Here is a 27,285-nt window from a genome sequence, read left to right on the forward strand (position 1 = left end):
ATTTTCAAAAGCACTTAGTGAAAGGCAGTTGCTCTGTCCAACTGCCAAAAAACTGTGTAGCAAGCATGGAAGCTGGCCAGCAAATCCATTTTAGGGAATATATAAATAATAAAAGCCTTGCTGAGAATCCCCTATGAAGAAATGGACTAGTCCAAAACCTGTCACTTGTATCAGATTTCTACTACCTACTGTAAGTGACAGGAACACAGGAGAAAAGTAATTTATGGCTCATTTTACTCTGGAAAAAGCGTACTTCTTATGTGTATATGTTTGCACATATTTTAAATTTAAATTTTTTTCCCATAGTGCCCCTTTAAGAAGCTTGCTGATGAAGATTAGATCCTGAAGGAGGGTAGTGCAAACAGAGTGGTTCTATCTGACTAAAACCCAAATGGGTCACGTATTATCCAGCAAGAGGATGCTGGTCTGTCAAATGTAAATGACCCAGACCAATGATCAGGTAACAAATATATTAAAAAGGTAAAAAATATGTCACCACTAGTGCCCCAGGAACAAATCACAGAACGCACACCTGGAGTGAGAAGGATACGTAGGCTGCCATATTTATTTTCTTTTAAGCAATACCAGTTGCCTTGCTATCCTACTGATCCTCTGCCTCTAATACTTTTAGCCATATACCCTGAACAAGGATGTAGCAGATCAGGTGTTTCTGACATTTTTGTCAAACCTTATAAGATTACCTGTGTGCTTGTTTCTGGAGTGATTCAGACACTATTGCCGCCAAATAGGTCAGCAGGGCTACCAGGCAACTGGTATTGTTTAAAAGGAAATAAATATAGCAGCCTCCACATACAGCAAAGACTTTATTAGTCAGAACTCAGGCATCTGGAAGTCTCAACTAACCAGCATGAGGTGGTATTTTCACAATTTGCAGAGTTTTGAGCGCAGCAGAAGCAACTTACCTATCCTTTGGGCGCCATTTTTGACACTTCTGCAGCTCCCAGTGGCTTCCCTGTGTCCATATACGGGTCCTGGCATGTCATGTGGCCCGCAGATGCGGCTCACATGACATGCTGGAAAATGTACACAAAGGATGCCTGAAAGCCGCTGGGAGCTACAGGAAGTGTAGAAGATGGCCCCCGGAGGGTCAGTAAGTTGGTTCTGCTACATTGGGGGGGGAGGTTAGTATTATTTTCGAGCATATGTATTTTTAGGCAATCCACATCTGTGCCGGATACTTTGGCAAATCGCTGCTGTTACACGCCGAGGAGATACAATGAGTGCAGGTCAATTCTATTGAAGTCTTATAATTTGCCCCACTGGTAACACCACTGAGGAGGGACAAGGAGCGCAGGGGAAACGTTGAGGAGTGACAAAAACGATCTATGACCAATCTAATAGTGGTCACATCAATTGGGTGAGTTCTCTCCCTCACGGGGTGATTGGTGGTGGATCTCATAAAATTACCTGATCGAAATGTTAATGTCGGATTAGGAACTGATGCACCATAGTTCACACTTAACACTTATCAGGTAAGAACCTGTCTTTTGATGACAGACAAGATCAACTATTTTATGAAGTTATAGGTACGCTGGAGCTGATGTCAAGCTTCTACACTGCCACCTTAGAGTCTATCCTGTGCTCCTCCATCATCGTCTGGTATAGCGGCGCCACCACAAGTGACAAGTACAGACTACATAGAGTAATCAAGGCCGCAGAAAGAATTATCGGTACACCCTTGCCACCACTGGACCTCCTTCATGCTTCCAGGCTGAGAACAAGGGCAAATAGGATCACGCAAGACCCCCTCCACCCCGGCGGTCGCTTTTTCAACCGCATGCGCTCCGACCACCGCTATAGAGCTATTTCCACCAAAACCTCCAGACATAGAAACTCCTTTTTCCCCCAAGCGGTGCGCCTTCTGAACTCGAGCCAAGCACACAGCAAAGCTAAATAGCAGGTCTGTCACCCAGACCTAAATAGCCTGTAGGTAGTCAACCTGGGGCGATTCTTCATTTCATTGTACTTGCACCTAGGACTAATTAACCAAATTGCAGGACCTGCTGCTACGTTCTACGTCTGTTCATTTTGCACATGTACTTGTACTACTATGTTTTCAATGCCTGCATCTGTTCTTCAATGCATTTCTGTATTGCTACTTGCTAGTTATGTTCTGATGTTGTTGTTCTTGCACTATGCTCTATGCCAATGTGTTCCACAAATAATTCCGGGTGCGGCAACCGCTGCACTTGGCGAAATAAATTGATTCTGATTCTGAATGTAGGTAAATAAAACAGTGGTTATCACAGATATTATTTGCAATAAAAAAAAAACTTGACTGATCAGATATTTAAAATATTCATGTCATATAATACATACATTCATTCTTATTTTATTACTGATAATTCCCCAATTAATTTGTCACTACTACCAGTATATTCTGTCCTAATTTATTTCTTCTCCAGACTGGAACTGAATTTATTTGTGTTTTTCTGCCATCTAGTGGAGGTCTACTGAATTATGGTTACATGGATTCTTGCCCTAAATAGACATTTACAATCTGTATTTTCTAAGTGAGTTATAATCGAACACTAGTGTTTACAAAACATACCTGTCATTCCCAAACTGGTGTTGTGCACATTGGATGACAGAAGATTTGTTCCCATTGCCATGGCCCATGATGAGTGGAACTGAATAGCACTGTAGTGTGGTAGTGAATTAAACCATGTAGTAGTAAAGATGATGGTATCCACATTGTGCTCTGCCACTAAGGTTACAGCAGGTTTATAATACAAAATATCATAGCAGATGAAAATACCAAACTTCCCAAAAGGTGTTACAAAGGTACTTATTTCTGGTTCTTCCGGGACATTGAATAGTGCCTCGCCTAAAAAGAGGTGGTACTGCAAAACAAAGAAATCATTTTGTGGGTTCCATGCATGCTTTTGCAGAAACGATTTTAGGTCATCAATACAAAAGCTTTCCACCCGTACATTAAATAACAAAATGTGACTGATAAAACAGATCACAAGTAACAGAGGACTATACAACACAGATAAGCATCCCCACAATAAACCAAAAGACAACCATCCATCGTATCTGACAATAATAGCTACAAGTAGAATATACTGTACAAGGGCCCTTTTCCACTAGCAATCGCTAGCGTTTGCGCTAAACGCTAGCGATTGTGATTCAGCAAATTCCTAAATTTTTCTGGCGATTGGGATCGCGATTTTGCTATGCAATGCACTGCATAGCAAAATTTCACCAAAAAACGCATCACGGCGCAATTGCGATTTAGTAAAAAAAGGAATCGCGGTAGTGGAATTTACCTACCGCAATTCCTATGTTAATATGCAAACCGTAGCAATTTAAAAATCACTAGCGATTTGCGATTCAGCATCGCAATCACCGCTAGTGGAAAAGGGCCCTAAGAAATGTTTATTTAAACAATGCAAATTGCCTGGCTGTCCTGCTAATTCTCTGCCTCTAACACTATTAGCCATAGGCCCTGAACAAGCATGCAGATCAGATATTTGACTGAAGTTTGACCGTTTTTTAACCACTTAAACCCTCAGTCGTTTTCACTTTATGCATCCGAGCAATGTTCACCTCCCATTCATTAGCCTATAACTTTATCACTACTTCTCACAATTAACTGATCTATATCTTGTTTTTTCCGCCATCAATTAGGCTTTCTTTAGGGGGTACATTTTGCTAAGAGCCACTTTACTGTAAATGCATTTTAACAGGAAGAATAAGAAAAAAAACCGGAAAAAATTCATTATTTCTCAGTTTTCAGCCATTATAGTTTTAAAATAATACATGCCTCCATAATTAAAACCCACGTATTGTATTTGCCCATTTGCCTCGGGTATTTCACCGTTTAAATTATGTCCCTATCACAATGTATGGCGACAATATTTTATTTGGAAAAAAAGGTGCATTTTTTCCGTTTTGCATCCATCACTATTTACAAGCTTATAAAAAAATAGAAATATTTCATCTTTACATAGATATTTAAAAAGTTTAGACCCTTAGGTAAATATCTATTTGTTTTAAAAAAAAAATTATTGTAATGTTTTTTGTTTTTTTTATTAAACATTTTATGTGGGCATTTTTGGGAGGGTGGGATGTAAATAGGGTTTGATTTAGGGAAATATATAAGTGTGTTAATTTTTTTTTACTTTTAGATGTAGTTTTACTTTTTGGCCACAAGATGGCAACCTTGAGTTTGTTTACATTGCGTCACTCTAAGCGTACAATGTACGCTTAGAGGGACATGGGAATTAGAAAAAGCGAAGCTTCCGAGAGAAGCTGTCGCTTTTTCTGCGGGGGAGAGGAATCAGTGATCAGGCACCATAGCCCAATTCACTGATTCCTGGACTACCGAATCCGTGGCCGGGAGCGCGTCTGTCCTCCTTGACGTATAAATACGTCAAGGAGGACAAAGTGGTTAAGCATGCTTGTTTCAGATGTGTGATTCAGACACTACTGATGCATGAAAGATCAGTAGGATGCCGGACAAATGGTACTGTTTAAAAGGAAATAAATATGGCAGCCACCATATCCCTCTCAATTCAGGTGTCATTTAAAGGACAACTGTAGTGAGAAGAATATGGAGGCTGCCATATTTATTTTTTTCTAAACAATACCAGTTGCCTGGCTGTCCTGCTGGTCTATCTAGCTGCTGTAGTGTCTGAATCACACCAGAAACCAGCATGCAGCCAATCTTGTCGGATCTAACAATAATGTCAAACACCTGATCTGCTGCATGCTTGTTCAGGGGCTATGGCTAAAAGTATTACAGGCACAGGATCAGCAGGACAGCCATGTAACTGGTATTGCTTAAAAGGATATAAATATGACAGCCTCTATATGCCTCTCGCTTTAGTTGTCCTTTAAGATACATTTTTAAACAAAGAGTAATTACAAAGGCTTCAATTCATAAAGCATTACCGCATTCGGTAATGCTGAAAACAGCTGACTTTACCGAGCACTTAGTAAAATGTCAATTCATCAAAGCTGTTACCGCATGACATTCCAGAGCAGTGAGATAAATTACCGCCTTGTTCAGTGATTACCTCAACACATGTCAGTAAAATGTCAGTAAATGTCAATTCATCAAGGTTACAGCATTCAATAACAAGCTTGGAATGCCTTCAGTGTGGATGTCTCCATGTTTGACAGGAGCAAGCAGCTAATAGAAACATCCCCTGCAAGTGCCGCTGATAGGTTGGACAGGCTTCTCAGGTGGAACAGACCCCCCAGACAGTGAGCAGAGAGAAAAGAAAAAAAGATATTTTCCAGGCAGCAGGCACCCTTCGGTAGTGTAACCCCTTGAGTACCTGTTTGAGTATGCAGAGATGCAAGTGGGAGCTCGTGGCAAAATGACCTAAGCAGGGCATGTGTAATGTTTCTCGGGAGTTCATCTTAGGGCTCTTTCACATCAGAGCTTGCATTAGAGAACGCTCAAAGAATACGTTTTGTTGTATACATTTTGATATGCGTTGCACTGCAGTGAGTGTGCGTTTTTAATGCGTTTTCAATGCGTTACAGCACATAGGAAAACACAGGTAATTTTTTTTCTTTTATGGTGGCCATACATGGTACAATAAAAACGTTTGATTATCCCGTTTATTCGATCTAAATGATCGAATCGAAAAAACGTTGAACCTTTTTTTTTGCGATCAAGAAATTCGAACGATTATCCCATTTTTTTGAGAAAAATCAGATCGGACATGCTGGAAAAATCTTTATATTCGATCAAACGGAGTAATCGAACTAAATTATCTAATCTAAAAAAAAAGGAAAAATTGTACCATGTATGGCCACCCTTAGATTTCAATTTTCTACATTGTTCCTCTGTTGCATTCTGGGACTGATTGCCTGCGTTAACGGTTTAAAAACACGCATAGTGTGCGTTTTGCATTGACTAACATTGTAACGCATAAAGCTAGCGTCGGCCGAAAAACTCAACACACAAAAATGCAGCGTTATATTATTATTATTATTTAGTATTTATATAGCGCCGACATATTACGTAGCGCTGTATATATATATCTTGTCACTAACTGTCCCTCAAAGGAGCTCACAATCTAATCCCTACCATTGCCATATGTCTATATTATGTAGTGTAAGTACTGTAGTCTAGGGCCAATTTTAGGGGGAGCCAATTAACTTATCCGTATGTTTTTGGAATGTGGGAGGAAACCGGAGTGCCCAGAGGAAACCCACGCAGACACGGAGAGAACATACAAACTCTTTGCAGATAGTGCCCTGGCTGGGATTCGAACCAGGGACCCAGTGCTGCAAGGCGAGAGAGCTAACCACTACGCCACCGTGCTGCCCACGGTGTTACGTGTTATATGTGAAAGCTAAAATGAAAGTCTATGGACTTTCATTTTACCTTGGGTAACGCAAACTTTACCCGTTGCATTGAAACGCAGAAAATCTGCCCTAATGTGAAAGAGCCCTAAGCTGTGGCAAGTAAATAGAAAGTTAAGACTAATGAGACAGATTCAGCAAGAGCAGAGGCAGTATAACGTGTATAACATGCACTCAGAGGCGTATCTAGAGGGGTGCAGGCATGGCTCTTGCCATGGGCGCCACAGTACCATGGGCACCATGTCTGCTCCTGTGCTGTGCTACCATGCCTGCCCCTGTACTGCACCCTCTGCCTTCCCCCATTCTTTCCCATCATTCAGACCTAAGATTAGATTAAATCTGGGAAACATTGCTACTTAATTTATGTATGACGGGCGCACTTGGCCTAGTGTTAGAAGAGGATAGAGAGGAAATGAGCAGAGACATTTCCAAAAAAATAACTTTAGCAACATCCCAAACCAAAGTTCTCAAGCAGCCATAACACATGTACACAAGACAGGATTATATTTTTAGAGGGGAAGGGGGCTCTGACCAGGGAAGGTGGGGGGGGGGGGATGCGCAATTTCAGTGTTTGCCATAGGCTCTATGTTACCCAGATACGCCCCTGCATGCACTTCTATAGGGATGTCGGGGATGCCTCTTTCCTATTGTAATGCCCTCACTGCACAAACCGAACATCTACCACATGTGTGAAAATATTGATGAATTAGCACACACAAGTGTAAAACACCAAATGCGGTATTTTAAGGACTTGGTTATTGTTATCGAACAGCCCTTGATGAATTGAAGCCTATGAGTCTTAGGTATCTTCCTGTGTTTGTTCTTTTTGAATCATCATATTTATGTTTTTCTTATGATTACACCAGGAAGCTTTCATTAGATTTCAGGGCATCAGTCTCAAAGCAGGTGATTAGTGCTCCAGTCGACATTCAGTAAAATGGACGCCCCATAGACCACAATGTTATTTGCGGCTATAACATTGGCCACTGTGTAATTTAAATAGTGGTAATAGGCAGAGCGGTCACCAATACAAGGCTATGGCAACTACTGTAAAGCCCCAGGGGGTTGGCAGCAGACTTTAGGGCCCTTGGGCTCGCTTTGCTTGCAGGGGTGTGGTGTAGTTTGGTATGGAACCCCCAAGTAACTTTTGTCCCGGGTCCCCCATGTGACTTAAACCAGCCCTGAGCTGAGATTGCAGCAGGGTTCGAGTTGGGGTGGTGGTCAAGGGGGTATGTTAGTGGTAGGCTTTGATTGAGGGAGGGTTAGTGTGAGAAGAAAGTTAGCCTACGTGATAAATATCAGCAGATTGCGGGGGGAAGGGAGGGAAAAAATTGTACCGTTAATGGATACCGTAAAGTGAACGTAAACTGAGAAGGATATGGATTGTTCCTATTAAATAATACCGTTGCCTGACTCTCCTGCTGATCCTGTGTCTCTAATACTTTTAGCCACGGCCCCTCAACAAGCATGCAGATCAGGTGATCTGACTGAAGTTAGAATGAATTTGCTACATGCTTGTTTCAGGTATGTGATTCAGCCACTACTGCAGCCAATAAGATCAGAAGGACTGCCAGGCAACTGGTATTTGTTTAAAAGGATTTTGTTTAAAACATCTATATCTCTCTCAGTTTAGGTTCCCTTTAAGATGGAAGAGACTTTGTGCAAGATATTCATGATATTCTGGAAATAAAGAATGGAAAACACTTTTTTATGATTTTTTTCCCCCTAAATTCTAGTATAACATTCACTAAGCTACACTAGTTAATGAAATGTCAACAGTTCTGACACTAAAACTGAAAAATGTAAACAAAAGATCTTATTTCTCAAAATATAACGTCACAAAGAATAGCCGAGTAGCAATCTTGCCAGTGGGTGACACCTTGTGGTGACTGCATGTACCTGAAGATTTAACAGCTATGCAAAAGAACTCTTGCACAGGACAGAAGCTTGGTGTAATTGCCTTAACCTCTTAACGACCAGCTAACGCCGATTGGCGTAAACTGGTTGTCTGAGGGTTTCCATGGAAACGGCCGCTCGTTCGAGCGGCCTTTCCATGTCAGTTCACGGAGGATGTCTCCGTGAACAGCCGGAGAGCCGCCGATCGCGGCTCGCCGGCAAAATGTAAACAGGCGGGGAAGAAATCCCCGCTGTTTACATCATACGGCGCTGCTGCGCAGCAGCGCCGTAAGGCAGATCGGCGATCCCCGGCCTCTGATTGGCCCGGGGATCGCCGGCATGCGATAGGCTGAAGCCTATCCTTCAATGCGCAGGACGGAAATAAATGAACCTTCCTGGCGGTAACCCCGAACGTAGTTTGAGGTAAGCCGCGCAGGAGGTTTTCTCAGGCCCTGCTGGGCTGATTTGCGCAATTTCACTTTGCTAGCTGCGTGAGCACACCGATCGCCGCTGCTCCGCGCCGATTCGCTGCTATCCGCGTCGCTGCAGAGCCCCCCCCCCCTAGATCCCTGCGCTGCCTGGCCTTGAACGGGATTTCCTGATCGCCGGAGGCGATCGAAGAGGGTAGGGGGATGCCGCTGCACAGCGGCTATCATGTAGCGAGCCCTGGGCTCGCTACATGATTTAAAAAAAATAAAAAAACGGCTGCGCTGCCCCCTGGCGGTTTTTAATAGACCGCCAGGAGGGTTAAAGAAATGACTAGCTATACAGTGTATCCTCATTTATGGGAGAATATGGAGTATACTGAATTAATTGGTTTGCCATTTGGGAGGATCTGGGTCACTAAGGGTATTACCCTTGTGCACCACCATTTCCAAAAGGAGTTCTTTAAAACATTTGAGGCTTTTTAATTGGACTGTGGTTTCTTCTACCAATCATCAGGCATTGCCTTCAGAAACAAAAGCTGTGAGGTGCTGTGTGTAGACTTGATTTATTGTCTCTCTTCTCGCTGCTACTTAATACTACTGTCCGCAAAGCTTTATGTGGAGGTCAAAACCCTTTCTATCCAAAATCCCTATAGCAAGTAAAAACCGGTGGGATGTATTTGGGTCCTGTATATTACGAGATTTGGCAAGACATGCTACAAGCGGTGCCTATTGTTTCCCTAAACACTTTTCGGAAGCTTTCAAGGTTTAACATACTGAATAGGACTCTTATCCCCAAATATATTACACAACATGGGTTTTGTGGCAGGCCCCCTTTGTCTCCACTGTAAAGGCCTGTACACATGCCTGACTAACGCAGCCGATAACGACGGCTTAGCCGATAGACAGGCGTGTGTACTGCCACCCCATTATCCCCTCAGGCATGCCACTTAGTTTAGACTTCTGGTTGCCTGAGTTTCTGGATAACAGGGACTTTGCAGTATGTTGACTGGATATTCTGTGTCATCGCTTCCATTTACTAGTTGGGTATGCCTCAGGCTACCTTTCTTTTTTACTTTTACATTGTAATACTACATTAAGCATTTTCTGCTGGTGTATGCTGTATATTCTACTTCGGTTCTCACCCTGTTGATGTACTGCCTGATTTGCAATGTTATAATTATCTTGATGCTTCTCTTTTTTAAGTGCTTTCACTAGAATTTTGCTTAATAAAATGTGTTTATGACTGAAAAAAATATGGAATTATAGACAGATTCAGCGGATTTAGTTGAGTTTGTTTAGGACTGTTTATTAGGACTTATTTGGCAAGCCTTGACTTGTATTTTATTATACAGAGTCTGCTCATTTAACTCTCTGCTCTCTGGAACATACTGTATTTCAATGGAAAATGACCCTGTTCCTGTTCAGTCTTTGGCATCTGTAATATGTGTTTTATGTTATTGCTTTGCTAAATAAAAAAAAAAAAAAGTAGAAAAAAAATGCAAATTGCCTGGCTGCCCTGCTGATCATCTTCCTCTAATACCTTTAGCCATAGACCCTGAATAAGCATGTATATCAGGTGCTCTGACTGAAATCTGACTGGATTATCCATATGCTTGTTTTGGAGTGCGATTCAGACACTAGAGAAGCCAAAAAGATCACCAGTAAGCCGGGCCACAGTTATTGTAAAAGAAAATAAATATGGCAGCAACCACATACTTCTCACTTGATGTACTTTAATAAAAGCACAGGATGTTAACACAAATAGGTTCTTCATCAGAGTAAGAAAACAACGTGGTAGGAAAATTGTCTTTATTATTTGTCACAGTTGTAAAGAAAATATTTCACAATGTGTACTACCAATGCATATTTGAAAAAACATGTTTTTTCAAGTTAACTAGTAGAAAATCCTTTTTTCACCACTTTGCACTGAGACCTGTTTTCCTGTTATGGATCAGAGCAGTTTTGACATTTTAGCTATGGCTAAGATATAACGTTAACACTACTTATGACACCTTAGTGATATACAGGATCTATCCCACAGATTCTCTATGGGGTTCAGGTCAGGAGAGTTGGCAGGCCAATTGAGCACAGTAATACCATGGTCAGTAAACCATTTACCAGTGGTTTTGGCACTGTGAGCAGGTGCCAGGTCGTGCTGAAAAATGGAACCTTCATCTCCATAAAGCTTTTCAGCAGATGGAAGCATGAACCCACTTTTGAACCAGAAACAGCGGCAGAAGCGCCTGACCTGGGCTACAGAGAAGCAGCACTGGACTGTTGCTCAGTGGTTCAAAGTACTTTTTCCGGATGAAAACAATTTTTACATGTCATTCGGAAATCAAGGTGCCAGAGTCTGAAGGAAGACTGGGGAGAGGGAAATGCAAAAATGCCTGAAGTCCAGTGTCAAGTACCCACAGTCAGTGATGGTCTGGGGGGCCATGTCAGCTGCTGGTGTTGGTCCACTGTGTTTTATCAAGGGCAGGGTCAATGCAGCTAGCTATCAGGAGATTTTGGAGCACTTCGTGCTTCCATCTGCTTAAAAGCTTTATGGAGATGAAGATTTCATTTTTCAGCACGACCTGGCACCTGCTCACAGTGCCAAAACCACTGGTAAATGGTTTACTGACCATGGTATTACTGTGCTCAATTGGCCTGCCAACTCTCCTGACCTGAACCCCATAGAGAATCTGTGGGATATTGTGAAGAGAAAGTTGAGAGACGCAAGACCCAACACTCTGGATGAGCTTAAGGCCGCTATCGAAGCATCCTGGGCCTCCATAACACCTAAGCAGTGCCACAGGCTGATTGCCTCCATGCCACGCCGCATTGAAGCAGTCATTTCTGCAAAAGGATTCCCGACCAAGTATTGAGTGCATAACTGAATATAATTATTTGAAGGTTGACTTTTTTTGTTTTAAAAACACTTTTCTTTTATTGGTCGGATGAAATATGCTAATTTTTTGAGATAGGAAATTTGGGTTTTCATGAGCTGTATGCCAAAATCATCAATATTAAAACAATAAAAGGCTTGAACTACTTCAGTTGTGTGTATTTGAATCTAAAATATATGAAAGTCTAATGTTTATCAGTACATTACAGAAAATAATGAACTTTATCAGAATATGCTAATTTTTTGAGAAGATCCTGTACACCGTACACCTTTTTTTTACTTTTTATAGGAGAAACTACCGTAGTCTTTTTTTAGGTGCTTTTTTTCTTCAAACTATTTTAGTTCTTATGCATTGTAAAGACAAAAAGAAAAAACAATATTAAAAATACAGATTCTCTGTTTTCATCTATTTTAAAATTAAAAGTGCTACTGTAACTAAAAAACACCAATTAAATCTGGCTATTATTTCCATTTATTATAAAACTTTATTACAACATTTTGTTGCTGCTACAATGTTTGGTGATACAATGTATGTGTTAAGGTTCATCTGTGAGAAATAGTGCAAAGAAACAATAGCACCCTTGCCAGTTTGTTAATTTTAACTTTCTAGCAACCGTATGCAGAGGACGAGGTCTCTACTTTCTTTTACACTTGTGTTCATAAATGTCCTGTAACTGTAAAGAACAACAATGAAAGTATGGAAACCATGTTACTGTTCCTTAATCTTCCACCAACAAATGCTCTCTTTCTTCATCTGTGCTATTAGCGCTTGTAACAGGCACCATCCTGCAGGAAGTAACATTTATTAGAGGATTTATTACAATTTCATAAACATTAAATATAGAACTTTACAATAATAAAATGAACTAAAATACTGTAGAGGTAAGGCTGTCAATGGAAAACTAGTAGCAAAGTAGTTCAGAAACATTCAAGAGAACTTTGCTCAAAATGAAAAATTAAAACAGCTATGAGGTTTTAGGTTTTTGTCTTGATCCTGCCTGGTTCATGAGATTTCCCCTCATGTAGAGTCTCATGGACTGTTGTCACCAGGATCATTTAAAGAGGAACTGCAGTAAAAATAACGGAATTAAAAAAGTGCTTCATATTTACAATAATTAATTATAAATTATTTAGCCAGTGTTTGCCATTGTAAAATCTTTCCTCTTCCTGATTTACATTCAGACATTTATTACTCAGGGACACCTTTACTGCTGGAAGGTGATACTGCTTATTTTGGCAGTTGGAAACAGCTGTTATTTCACACAAAGCAACAAGGCTCCCACAGTGTGATGTTAATACCTAGCTGCTGACATCACACTGTAGGAGGGGTTTCACCACAATATCAGCCATACAGAGCCCCCTGATGATCCGTTTAAGAAAAAGTAAAGCTTTCTCATGGGAAAAGGGGTATCAGCTACTGATTGGGATGAAGTTCAATTATTTGTTACAGTTCCTGTTTAAGGCCTGGGACCCACTACAAAGTTCTAAATACTATCACTAGCGATTAATGGTAGCGCTTTGCGATTTTGGGAGCAATTTCCCTGCTCCTATACAATACATTAAAATGTAAACGCTCTCAAAATGCTGCATGTCCTCCGACTGCGATTTCCCAAATCGCAATCGCTCTAGTGGAATCTGTCTGAACCATTTACATTAGCAGAGCGTTTAGGGAAATCACTAGCAATTGAAATCGATCCCTAAACGCTCAAAAAAACCGCTCTAGTGGGTTCCAGGCCTAAGTGACTCTGTAGTGAGAGGGATAAAAAGGCTTAGGCTGTGTTCTCACTAGAGCAGATGCAAAATGTACACGGTAAGCTCCATCCATTTTGCATTCGCTCCACGTCCACTTGCTGTCTGAAGTGATCACCGCTCACCTGTCCCGCTGAAATCAGGACCTCTCTGAAATCAGCCTGGAGGCCAGCAGAAGCCTATGGGGCTAACCGCACATAATCCTGCTTAAAGAGGAACTCCAGTAAAAATAATGTAGTAAAAAAAGTGCTTCATTTTTTACCATAATTATGTATAAATGATTTAGTCAGTGTTTGCTCATTGTAAAATCTTTCCTCTGCCCGATTAACATTCTGACATTTATTACATGGTGACATTGTTACTGTGGGCAGGTTATGTAGCTGCTCCTAGCTGTTTTGGCTGTTAGAGACAGCTGTAAACAGCTAATTCCTGTCTGTGAACATTGTTACATTGTGGCAGTTTGCCCAGAGTACCGCGGTCCCAGAGCTTCTTGTGGGAGGGATTTCAGCACAAAATCAGTCATACAGCGCCCCCTGATGGTCTGTTTGTGAAAAGCATTATATTTCTCATGTAAAAGGGGGTATCAGCTACTGATTGGGATAAAGTTCAATTCTAGGTTGGAGTTTCTCTTTAACGCAGTTCAGTGCATACACACCAATGTGTCTTCAACTGTTGTGTTGCCCATTGATGCAGATCAGGTGCTCTGACTTAAAGAGGAACTGTAGAGAAAATAACAATGAATAAAATCCTATATAATAATCAGCAAATGTCTATGCGTCACCAGTCCCTGAGCATTTGCGCTACTGCGCATGTGCAGCACGGAGAGCCGTTGTGACAGGAGGACGACGGGGCCAGGGGGCTGGGCGGGAGTGTGCACGTGCGGTAGCGCGTGCATGCACGATGACATGCGGCTGTGGCGTGGTCACAGGGGCGGGAGGGTTGTTGTGAGGGAGACCTAGAGCCCGTTATATTAATGAGCTTAGGTCTACTAGTTGCTTATATTTTACAATATTAATTTGTAGATTATTTAGTCAGTGTTTGCCTATTGTAAATTCTTTCCTCACCATGATTTACATTCTGAAATTTATCATAGGTGCAACCTCTACACCTTTGCCAGGTAATCTGTACAGAATGGTTGTTACTGTAAGTTCTATACACAGATGGAGATTCTGCTTGCTTGGCAGTTGGAAATAGCCCATAATGCAACAGGGCTCACAGACAGCAAAATGTCTGCACACTTCCGCACACCGTGTGTGCACTTGCCCGCCCTGTGGCCCCGTCCTCCTCCTGGTCTAAGTGCCGTGCATATGCAGTAGCAAAAAAGCATGGACACACACAGAACACGGGTTTTATAGTGGATCAGTTCAAACTGGGCGCCGTCATAGCAGCAATGCTATGAAGCGTGCCCCACGTAGCGGTAATTAGGGGGCTCTGGTGGCTGCCAGACCCCAAATTACATTTCCCTCAGAGTTGCGACAACTCAGACGGGGAATAGTATTTAACGCCTCCTTGGAGTTTAGCGGCAGCGGGGAGAGCCGTCATTCGGTTCTCCCCGCGCCAAACTGAGTGGCGCCGAAATAATATGCACCCGTTTTATCATATAGGATGATTTAGTCAGTGTTTGCCCATTGTAAAATATTTCCCCGATTTACTTTCTGACATTTATCACATGGTGACATTTTTACTGCTGGCAGGTGATGTCACCGGAAGGAGATGCTGCTTGCTTTTTCAGCAGTTGTAAACATCTGTTATTTCCCACAATGCAACAAGGCTCCCACAGTTTGATGTCAGAACCATGGTCCTGACATCAAACTGTGGGAGGGGTTTTACCACAATATCAGCCATAGAGAGCCCCCTGATGATCTATTCGAGAAAAGAAAAAGATTTCTCATGGGAAAGAGGGTATCAGCTACTGATTGGGATGAAGTTCAATTCTTGTGTGATTTAGACACTACAAAAGCCAAAAGATCAGAGGGACAGCCAGACAATTAGCATTGTTTAAAAGGAAAAAAGCCTCCATATCCTTATTACTTGGTCACCTTAACCACTTGAGGACCTAGGGCTTTCTACCCCTTAAGGACCGGCCACTTTTTTTCCATTCAGACCACTGCAGCTTTCACGGTTTATTGCTCGCTCATACAACCTACCACCTAAATGAATTTTGGCTCCTTTTCTTCTCACTAATAAAGCTTTCTTTTAGTGCTATTTGATTGCTCCTGCGATTTTTACTTTTTATTATATTCATCAAAAAAGACATGAATTTTGGCAAAAAAATGATTTTTTTAACTTTCTGTGCTGACATTTTTCAAATAAAGTAAAATTTCTGTATACATGCAGCGCGAAAAATGTGGACAAACATGTTTTTGATAAAAAAAAACCCATTCAGTGTATATTTATTGGTTTGGGTAAAAGTTATAGCGTTTATAAACTATGGTGCAAAAAGTGAATTTTCCCATTTTCAAGCATCTCTGACTTTTCTGACCCCCTGTCATGTTTCATGAGGGGCTAGAATTCCAGGATAGTATAAATACCCCCCAAATGACCCCATTTTGGAAAGAAGACATCCCAAAGTATTCACTGAGAGGCATAGTGAGTTCATAGAAGATATTATTTTTTGTCACAAGTAAGCGGAAAATGACACTTTGTGAGAAAAAAAAAAAAAAAAGTTTCCATTTCTTCTAACTTGCGACAAAAAAAAATGAAATCTGCCACGGACTCACCATGCCCCTCTCTGAATACCTTGAAGGGTCTACTTTCCAAAATGGGGTCATTTGTGGGGTGTGTTTACTGTCCTGACATTTTGGTGGGTGCTAAATTGTAAGCACCCCTGTAAAGCCTAAAGGTGCTCATTGGACTTTGGACCCCTTAGCGCAGTTAGGCTGCAAAAAAGTGCCACACATGTGGTATTGCCGTACTCAGGAGAAGTAGTATAATGTGTTTTGGGGTGTATTTTTACACATACCCATGCTGGGTGGGAGAAATATCTCTGTAAATGACAATTTGTTAATTTTTATAACACACAATTGTCCATTTACAGAGATCTTTCTCCCACTCAGCATGGGTATGTGTAAAAATACACCACAAAACACATTATACTACTTCTCCTGAGTACGGCGATACCACATGTGTGGCACTTTTTTGCACCCTAACTGCGCTAAAGGGCCCAAAATCCAATGAGTACCTTTAGGATTTCACAGGTCATTTTGAGAAATTTCGTTTCAAGACTACTCCTCACGGTTTAGGGCCCCTAAAATGCCAGGGCAGTATAGGAACCCCACAAATGACCCAATTTTAGAAAGAAGACACCCCAAGGTATTCCGTTAGGAGTATGGTGAGTTCATAGAAGATTTTATTTTTTGTCAAAAGTTAGCGGAAAAAGACACTTTGTGAAAAAACACAATTAAAATCAATTTCCGCTAACTTGTGACAAAAAATAAAATCTTCTATGAACTCGCCATACTACTAACGGAATACCTTGGGGTGTCTTCTTTCTAAAATGGGGTCATTTGTGGGGTTCCTATACTGCCCTGGCATTTTAGGGGCCCTAAACCGTGAGGAGTAGTCTTGAAACGAAATTTCTCAAAATGACCTGTGAAATCCTAAAGGTACTCATTGGACTTTGGGCCCTTTAGCGCAGTTAGGGTGCAAAAAAGTGCCACACATGTGGTATCGCCATACTCGGGAGAAGTAGTACAATGTGTTTTGGGGTGTATTTTTACACATACCCATGCTGGGTGGGAGAAATACCTCTGTAAATGGACAATTGTGTGTAAAAAAATCAAAAGATTGTCATTTACAGAGGTATTTCTCCCACCCAGCATGGGTATGTGTAAAAATACACCCCAAAACACATTATACTACTTCTCCCGAGTACGGCGATACCACATGTGTGGCACTTTTTTGCACCCTAACTGCACTAAGGGGCCCAAAGTCCAATCAGTAACTTTAGGATTTCACAGGTCATTTTTGTTTCAAGACTACTCCTCGCGGTTTAGGGCCCCTAAAATGCCAGGGCAGTATAGGAACCCCACTAATGACCCCATTTTAGAAAGAAGACACCCCAAGGTATTCCGTTAGGAGTATGGTGAGTTCATAGAAGTTTTTATTTTTTTGTCACAAGTTAGCGGACATTGATTTTAATAGTTTTTTTTCACAAAGTGTCATTTTCCGCTAACTTGTGACAAAAAATAAAATCTTCTATGAACTCACCATACTCCGTACGGAATACCTTTGGGTGTCTTCTTTCTAGAATGGGGTCATTTGTGGGGTTCCTATACTGCCCTGGCATTTTAGGGGCCCTAAACCGTGAGGAGTAGTCTTGAAACCAAATGTCGCAAAATGACCTGTGAAATCCTAAAGGTACTCATTGGACTTTGAGCCCCTTAGCGTACTTAGGGTGTAAAAAAGTGCCACACATGTGGTACCGCCGTACTCAGGAGAAGTAGTATAATGCGTTTTGGGGTGTATTTTTACACATACCCATGCTAAGTGGGAGAAATATCTCTGTAAATGACAATTTGTTAATTTTTATAACACACAATTGTCCATTTACATAGAAATTTCTCCCACCCAGCATGGGTATGTGTAAAAATACACCCCAAAACACATTATACTACTTTTCCTGAGTACGGCGGTACCACATGTGTGACACTTTTTTGCAGCCTAGGTGCGCTAAGGGGCCCAACGTCCTATTCACAGATCATTTTGAAGCATTTGTTTTGTAGACTACTCCTCGCGGTTTAGGGGCCCTAAAATGCCAGGGCAGTATAGGAACCCCACAAGTGACCCCATTTTAGAAAGAAGACACCCCAAGGTATTCTGTTAGGTGTATGGCGAGTTCATAGAAGATTTTATTTTTTGTCACAAGTTAGTGAAAAATGACACTTTGTGAAAAAAAACCAATAAAAATTAATTTCCGCTAACTTTTAACAAAAAATAAAATCTTCTATGAACTCGTCATACACCTAACAAAATACCTTGGGGTGTCTTTTTTTCTAAAATGGGGTCACTTGTGGGGTTCCTATACCGCCCTGGCATTTTACAGGCCCAAAACCGTGAGTAGTCTGGAAACCAAATGTCTCAAAATGACTGTTCAGGGGTATAAGCATCTGCAAATTTTGATGACAGGTGGTCTATGAGGGGGCGAATTTTGTGGAACCGGTCATAAGCAGGGTGGCCTTTTAGATGACAGGTTGTATTGGGCCTGATCTGATGGATAGGAGTGCTAGGGGGGTGACAGGAGGTGATTGATGGGTGTCTCAGGGGGTGGTTAGAGGGGAAAATAGATGCAATCAATGCACTGGGGAGGTGATCGGAAGGGGGTCTGAGGGGGATCTGAGGGTTTGGCCGAGTGATCAGGAGCCCACACGGGGCAAATTGGGGCCTGATCTGATGGGTAGGTGTGCTAGGGGGTGACAGGAGGTGATTGATGGGTGTCTCAAGGTGTGATTAGAGGGGGGAATAGATGCAAGCAATGCACTGGCGAGGTGATCAGGGCTGGGGTCTGAGGGCATTCTGAGGGTGTGGGCGGGTGATTGAGTGCCCTAGGGGCAGATAGGGGTCTAATCTGATAGGTAGCAGTGACAGGGGGTGATTGATGGGTAATTAGTGGGTGTTTAGGGTAGAGAATAGATGGAAACACTGCGCTTGGGTGGTGATCTGATGTCGGATCTGCGGGCGATCTATTGGTGTGGGTGATCAGTTTGCCAGCAAGGGGCAGGTTAGGGGCTGATTGATGGGTGGCAGTGACAGGGGGTGATTGATGGGTGATAGGTGATTGGCAGGTTATTGACAGGTGATCAGTGGGTTATTACAGGGAAGGACAGATGTAATTAATGCACTGGCGAATTGATAAGAGGGGGGGGGGGGTCTGAGGGCAATCTGAGCGTGTGGGCGGGTGATTGGGTTCCCGCAAGGGGCAGATTAGGGTCTGATCTGATAGGTAACAGTGACAGGTGGTGATAGGGGGTGATTGATGGGTGATTGATGGGTAATTAGTGGGTGTTTAGAGGAGAGAATAGATGTAAACAATGGATTTGGGAGGTGATCTGATGTCGGATCTGCGGGCGATCTATTGGTGTGGGGGGGTGATCAGATTGCCCGCAAGGGGCAGGTTAGGGGCTGATTGATGGGTGGCAGTGACAGGGGGTGATTGATGGGTGATAGGTGATTGGCAGGTGATTGACAGGTGATCAGTGGGTTATTACAGGGAAGAACAGATGTAATTAATGCACTGGTGAATTGATAAGGGGGGGTCAGAGGGCAATCTGAGCGTGTGGGCGGGTGATTGGGTGCCCGCAAGGGGCAGATTAGGGTCTGATCTGATAGGTAAAAGTGACAGGTGGTGATAGGGGGTGATTGATGGGTAATTAGTGGGTGTTTAGAGGAGAGAATAGATGTAAACAATGGATTTGGGAGGTGATCTGATGTCGGATCTGCGGGCGATCTATTGGTGTGGGGGGGTGATCAGATTGCCCGCAAGGGGCAGGTTAGGGGCTGATTGATGGGTGGCAGTGACAGGGGGTGATTGATGGGTGATTGATGGGTGATTGACAGGTGATTGACAGGTGATTGACAGGTGATCAGGGGGATAGATGCATACAGTAAACAGGGGGGGGTGGTCTGGGGGGGGGGGGTCTGGGGAGAATCTGAGGGGTGGGGGGTGATCAGGAGGGGGCAGGGAGCAGGGGGGGGGATAAAAAAAAAATAGCGTTGACAGATAGTGACAGGGAGTGATTGATGGGTGATTAGGGGGGTGATTGGGTGCAAACAGGGGTCTGGGGGGTGGGTCTGATGGGTGCTGTGGGCGATCTGGGGCAGGGGGGGTACAAAATCAGTGTGCTTGGTGCAGACTAGGGTGGCTGCAGCCTGCCCTGGTGGTCCCTCGGACACTGGGACCACCAGGGCAGGAGGCAGCCTGTATAATACACTTTGTAAACATTACAAAGTGTATTATACACTTTGTATGCGGCGATCGTCGGGTTAACATCCCGCCGGCGCTTCCGTATGGCCGGCGGGATGTTGCGGCGGGTGAGCGGCGCCAGGCGGAGGCGGAGGATCGCGTCACGGATGACGCGATCGCTCCGCCCATGCCCCTACAAGGACCGCCGCCATTTGTCAATACGGCGGTCCTTGCGGGGTGCACTTCCCGGCCGCCAATTGTACATACGGCGGTCGGGAAGTGGTTAAAGGGGCACTATGGCGAAAAATTGTAAAATTTAAAATATATGCAAACATAGACAAATAAGAAGTATGTTTTTTTTTCAGAGTAAAATTAGCCATACATTACTTTTCTCCTATATTGCTGTCACTTACAATAGGTAGTAGAAATTTGACAGAAGCAACAGGTTTTAGACTAGTCCATCTCCTCATAGGGGATTCTCAGCAAGGCTTTTATTCTTTATAAAGATATTACCTAAAAAGGATTTAAACAATGATGCTGGCCAGCTTCCCTGCTTGCTACACAGTTTTTTTTGACAGTTGGACAGAGGAACTGCCATTCACTAAGTGCTTTTTTGAAAATAAGTAAATCCCTGGGAACCCCCCAGGAAGAGATGGACTATTCCAAAAACCTATCGCTTCTATTGGATTTCTACTACCTACTGTAAGTGACAGCAACATAGGAGAAAAGTAATTCATGGCTCATTTTACTCTGGAAAAAACGTACTTATTTATGTTTGCACGTATTTTTGAAATTTTACAATTTTTTCACCATAGTGCCCCTTTAAGTATTTTCATTTATACAGTAAGGGGCTTCAATAAAGTTCACTAAGATTTGATTTTCTGCACATCTTCTCATTGCAACCTGAACTGTAGTCTGACAAGAAATCATGACTTACACCTCCCATTCATTTGCCAATACTCTTCATCACAATGAATTGATCTATATCTTGTTTTTTCCACCACCAATTAGGCTTTCTTTGGGTGATACATTTTGCTGAGAATTCAATTATTCTAAATCCATTTTAACAGGAATATTAAGAAAGAAATGGAAAAAAAATCATTATTTCTCAGCTTTTGTCCATTATAGTTTGAAATTAATACATGCTACCATAATTAAAATCCAATTATTTTATTTCCCCATTTGTCCCACTTATTACACCATTTAAATTATGTCTCTATCACAATGTATGGCGCCGATATTTTATTTGTAAATAAAGGTGCATTTTTTCAGTTTGCGTCCATCACTATTTACAAGGCCATAATTTAAAAAAATTATATTAATATACTTCTTTGACATGCATATTTAAAAAGTTTAGACCCTTAGGTAACTATTTATGGGTTTTTTTTTTATTATTATTGTAATTTTTTTTTTTATAAAAAATTTTATTTGGGTATTTTTTGATGTGGGGGGTAAACAGCTAATTTTAAATATTAAAAATGTATTTATTTATTTAATAGAGGTTGTGGGTGTAGTTTTACTATTTGGCCACAAGATGGCCACAGTCAAAAAGTCAGAAAGAAGAATGAAGACGGGGAACTTTTTGAACTCCGAAAAACCGCAGCGTCTGAAGAGACGCTGTCGGCTTTTCTGCGGGGGGCTTCGATCAATGAAAGGAATCTATAACCCCTTTCATTGATCGCTGGGCTAATGGCCAGCGGTGGGAGCGTGCACAGGAGCCCCTGCGGGAGTGCGCGCAGCCCAACTGGACAAGAATGTTCGTCCAGTTGGGCTTAAATGGTTAAAGAGAACCCGAGGTGGGTTTGTGAAATCGTATTAGGACACAGAGGCACGTTCTGTGTCCTGTCAGTGTGCCTCATTATAGCTGAGTCATTATAGCAGAGCCAGAAGGGGACAGGCTTGGGCTTCAAAGACATCAGAGAAGACAGACTCAGCTATAATGATTCCTGTGCAAAGCCAGACTGAATGCTCAGTTGGGAATTTTATCAGGTCTGATAACAAGCAGGCTGAGCAGTGAAGAATGATACAGAGAGCAGGGTAGGTGTTTTCTCTAATGTTTCCAGTGATATATATGGTAAAATACATGAGGGTGCTTCATCTCTGGTTCACTTTAACACTTTTATTACAAAAACCAGGAAATTGAAATCTGTCATGAAATGAAATCATCTCACCTTTTTCTTCTATGCATTTTCCAAATGTAATAAGTAGCACTCAACACAAACTATAAAATAAAACAAGTGTTAGTAAAAATGTAAAAGAAAAGGCCTTATTTTGATTCAATAATCTGTCAAACTCACCCCTACTAGTGGTAAAATTCCTTGCATGGCAGCTGCCCATTTGAAATTAAACTTCTCATTAAGAAAGCCACCAAGGGTTGGGCCAACAAATGATCTAATTGACAAACATTGTTAAGCAGTAATGTATTAGCAAACAAAAACACAGTGCATACAGTGGTATTTTTGGCATCAGTTTTTACGTGTTCACATTTTGTAATATTATTCTGGTTGTGGAATTTAGGACTAAACAATCTGAAGTACATACAAGATTGCGGAACTTGCAATAAAAATGTAATTATTATTATTTTCTAAAGTACAAAGGCAACACAATTTATTTTGCCATTATGCCATTTGCAAACCTACTTCATCTCTTACTACTTTGAGAAAACGTGAAGTACAAGCTCAAACAATTGTAGAAACATTAGTAAAAAAAAGGTATTTTTGTCAAACTAAATTTCTTTTAACAACTTGATTAACTAGATCCAAGGGAACTCTAAATCAAAGTAGAAATGCTTTAAATAACAGATTTAAGTTACTTTAACTGGTTTTACCCCTGGAGTGAAAATAGTGTAATGAAAAAAGTGCTTAATTTTTACAATAATTGTTTATAAATGATTTAGTCAGTGTTTGCCCATTGTAAAATCTTTCCTCTCTCAGATTTACATTCTGACATTTATCATATGGTGACATTTTTACTGCTGGCAGGTGATGTCTGTGGAAGGAAATGTTGCATTTTTGGCAGTTGGAAACAGCTGTTATTTCCCACAATGCAACAAGGCTCCCACAGTGTGATGTCAGTACCTGGGTCCTGACATCACACTGTGGGAGGGGTTTCACCACAATATTAGCCATACAGAGCCCCTTGATGATCTGTTTGAGAAAAGGTAAAGATTTCTTGTGGGTAAGGGGGTATCCGCTACTGATTGGGATGACCTTCCTTGGTTACAGTTGCTCTTTAAGTTTCCTGATTTTTTTTGACATTGTGTTGCATTGATACAGCAGTAACTTTTTAATTACTGATACCATCTTAGTGATATGTATTATGTTTTTTTTTTTCAGTACAATCTAAGCTTTCATTGGGTATTATTTTTCCCCAAAATATTTTATTTTATAGTCATTTTACGGGGAAAAAATTAGGCTTAAATGCAGAAAATATTTTTTTTTTTTCACTTTTCACACGACGTCCCACAGTTATAAAAACACCAAAAAAATAAATTCTTCAGCCCTTCCCAGTTAAAATAATACCACGTCATATTTTTTACTAGCTGAGTATGTGGCAGACCCCAGCTTGCGCATTTGTAGCGATTGGAGGAGTTCACTATGGTGACAGTTCAGGGGCCATAAGGCTGTACAGATGCATCTCTAGGCAATGGCAGAGCAATACATCTGTAGAGTACTGGGGTCCCAAAGTTTTGCCCGAGTGATCGCATCTGATTGCTGCAGGAGACAGTCATTAAAAGTTTATAAACAGGTATAGGTATTGCAGGGGTTAAGAATGGGTTAATAGAGTAGGCTTAACTGGGGATAAAAAAAAAAAATAACCTTTTAAATGCGCTGCGCAGTGTGCGTAGCTGACAGCAATATTTTATGGGCGATGTCAATTCTACACCCTAAAACCTATTGCAGCACTAATTAGAATGCAGAATCTATGTCCTGAAATGGGAAGCAGATAAATAATTAAAGGGACCATAGCCCGCGAGGTACCCTGGCGTCCTCCTGGCACCTATGTTAATTAGTCCCTGTCGCGCACGTTTCATGTCATTATGTCAGCCGGCATGAGAGTCCTGTGCATGCATGGTTTAACGTTAGAGAACCACGCATGCGCATGACTCTCATGCCAGCTGGCGTAATGAAATGTAGCGTGCGCAGCGGGGACTCATACTGGTGATTTCATGTGGAAGTCGACAATTAACGGAGTCACCAGCGAGAGTTGGAGAGGAGCCAGGAGGACGCCAGGGGACCTTGCGGCCTACGGTGGGCTGAAGGAAGCCCCAGGTTAGTTCAAATTGAATTTTAAAAGGGATTTTAAAACCTGCTCAGGGTCCCTTTAAGGAATAAGGTGTAATAGATTGTTAGATTGTTTCAATATACAGCAAATATGACTTAGTAAATCTCTAAATACATACCCTGCAGACCACATTGAACCAAATAAGCCAGAAATAAGACCCAAAGTACTAAGCCCTTCTTCAAAGCCATTTTCACTGAAAAAAAATAGAGAATTTAAACTCTAGCCAACTTCTGTATTAAATTCCTTTTGCTTTTTCAGTAGATGTAACATCTGTGAAGTAATTCTAAATATCTAAAAATTTCACCATATGAATTACAATCACAAATGTATATAGTAAGTGGTACACAGAGAAATCATTCCCCGGTGTGGATCTCATGTGATTTTACAGTAGGTAGCCTGCAGAGACATGGGGCCCAATCTGCTTTGATTATATTCCCCTGGGGATTAGGATGAAGAGCACACTCAGCCCATTTATTTAAGTATTTACCGTATTTTTCGGACTATAAGACGCACTTTTTCTCCCCCAAAAGTGGGGTAAAAAAAGTTACTGCGTCTTATAGTCCAAATGTAACAGTCGGTAGTCCCCTGGTGCTGGTTTCCTTCAGTTGTACATGAAGTAGCAGGCGGCAGCAGCGCGATCCAGAGTGTTAAGTGGCTTTGCAGCAGCCACTGTAATTATGCAAATTGCTGGTCCTTTGATCTTAATCTTCTTAGCGGGCCCCGCAGCAGCGCGATCCATAATGTTTCTATGCGGCATAGGAGAAGGTGCCGATATCCCCAATGCTGGTCCTTTAATCTTAATCTCTTTATATGCCCCGCAGCAGCGCGATCCGCATGGTTGTATGCGGTCGTTATCCCCAATGCTGGTGCTTTGATCTCGCCCTGCATCAGCCCTGCAGCAGTGCAATCCCGGTGTATTCAGCCGCTATAGCGTCAGGGTCCTCAGAGGCTTCCGTACTACATTGTTTATGTGCGTCACCCCATGACCCGATGCACGTGCGCCGCAGGTCATGAGAGGGCGCCAGAAGACAGTGCAGTACGGATGCCTCTGAGGACCCTGCCGCTATAGCGGCTGAATACACCGGGATTGCACTGCTGCAGGGCGAGATCAAAGCACCAGCATTGGGAAACACGGCCGCATACAACCATTGCAGATCGCACTGCTGCGGGACGTATAAAGAGATTAAGATTAAAGGACCAGCATTGGCGATATCGGTGGCTTCTCCTATGCCGCATAGAAACATAATGGATCGCGCTGCTGTGGGGCCGGCGTTTTTAAACGGGCTTGGTCTACTAGTATGTACAATAAAAAGCTAAAACTTTTAACCACTTGAGGACCCACCCTTTACCCCCCCTTAAGGACCAGCGCTGTGCTGAGTGATCTGTGCTGGGTGGGCTCTGCAGCCCCCAGCACAGATCATGTAGCAGGCAGAGAGATCAGATCACCCCCCTTTTTTCCCCACTAGGGGGATGATGTGCTGGGGGGGTCCGATCTCTCATGCCTGCATGTGGCTGGCGGGGGGGGCAGCTCAAAGCCCCCCTCCGTGGCGAAATTCCCCCCTCCCTCTCCTACCTGCTCCCCCCCCCCCGGAGATCAGGGCTGCACAGGACGCTATCCGTCCTGTGCAGCCAGTGACGGGACGTCCCCTGTCACATGGCGGCAATCCCCGGCCGCTGATTGGCCGGGGATCGCCGATCTGCCTTACGGCGCTGCTGCGCAGCAGCGCCGTACAAATGTAAACAAAGCGGATTATTTCCGCTTGTGTTTACATTTAGCCTGCGAGCCGCCATCGGCGGCCCGCAGGCTATTCACGGAGCCCCCCGCCCTGAATTGACAGGAAGCAGCCGCTCGCCCGAGCGGCTGCTTCCTGATTAATCAGCCTGCAGCTCCTGCAGCTGCCACTTTGCCGACGCGCGGTATGAGTGCGCGGTCGGCAAGTGGTTAAAATGAATCCTTGTTGGAAACATATCACAGTAAAATTACTACTGCTTGGTCTTACGTGTTAGACAGCTGCCGGTGAGTTGGGAGCAGTACGAGCCAAATGACAGCTCACCCTGCTGCCACTAAACTCCCCGGCAGCACTACCGTATTCCCCTCCGAGTTTGTATTTCACGGCCTGGCAAGCGCCGGATCCCCTTATTACTCTTACATGCCCTGCGCAGCATAGCACTAGTGCCAAGGATGTGCCTAGCTTCAGCACTGAGCATCAGGCGCTGAAATTACCTGCTTCGTACTTGGGCTCCTTTTGGCCATTACCCCACCCCCCTCCCTATTGCAATCCAATAGCCTGCCGAGAACTACGGAGCTCCGTGCCTATGATCTTAGTGTAAAAAAAACAAAAAAAAAACATCACCATGCAGAGATTTAAAAATTACATCTAACAGAGTTTTTAAAGGTAACCTGAAGTGAGAGGCATGTGGTGGCAGCCATATTTTTAAACAATACCAGTTGCTTTTCAGTCCTGCTGATCTCTTTGGCTGCAGTAGTGTCTGAATCGCACGCCTGAAACAAGCTTGTGGCTAATCTAGTCAGAACACCTGATCTGCCTGCTTGTTTAGGGTCTATGATGTCCATAAATATTTGGACAGACACAGCTGGCTTCAGTTCACAGTATGAAGTGCGGTAGTAGAAAAAAAAGGAGATATTTTACCGAATCCTGTATTTTTACATTTTTAGAGCAATTCGTCATTTTTTTTCACCTAATGAGTGTTTGATAGAAGGTGTACAGTGTTCGGTATTCTGTTTGGTAAACGTTTGGTAGTTATGCGGTAATCCTGAATTTGGACGG

General features: G+C 42.5%; 1 protein-coding gene across 4 annotated transcripts in view; it reads right to left on the reverse strand.

Annotated features, from left to right (window-relative positions):
- Positions 1–12,024: 12,024 nt before the first annotated feature.
- The window catches only part of SLC18B1 (solute carrier family 18 member B1), a 176,680-nt gene continuing 161,419 nt past the window's right edge, over positions 12,025–27,285 (reverse strand). For all 4 annotated transcript variants that reach the window (XM_068231587.1, XM_068231589.1, XM_068231588.1 and 1 more), the window contains 4 exons: positions 24,615–24,689; positions 22,510–22,603; positions 22,384–22,433; positions 12,025–12,348 (listed from right to left, as the gene is read on the reverse strand). In XM_068231587.1, coding sequence (XP_068087688.1) covers positions 12,282–12,348; positions 22,384–22,433; positions 22,510–22,603; positions 24,615–24,689 — 286 coding nt within the window. In that variant the 3' untranslated portion in view covers positions 12,025–12,281. The remainder of the gene's footprint in view (positions 12,349–22,383; positions 22,434–22,509; positions 22,604–24,614; positions 24,690–27,285) is intronic.

This window comes from Hyperolius riggenbachi, chromosome 4 (genome assembly GCF_040937935.1).
Source record: "Hyperolius riggenbachi isolate aHypRig1 chromosome 4, aHypRig1.pri, whole genome shotgun sequence".
Taxonomy (NCBI): Eukaryota; Metazoa; Chordata; class Amphibia; order Anura; family Hyperoliidae; genus Hyperolius; species Hyperolius riggenbachi.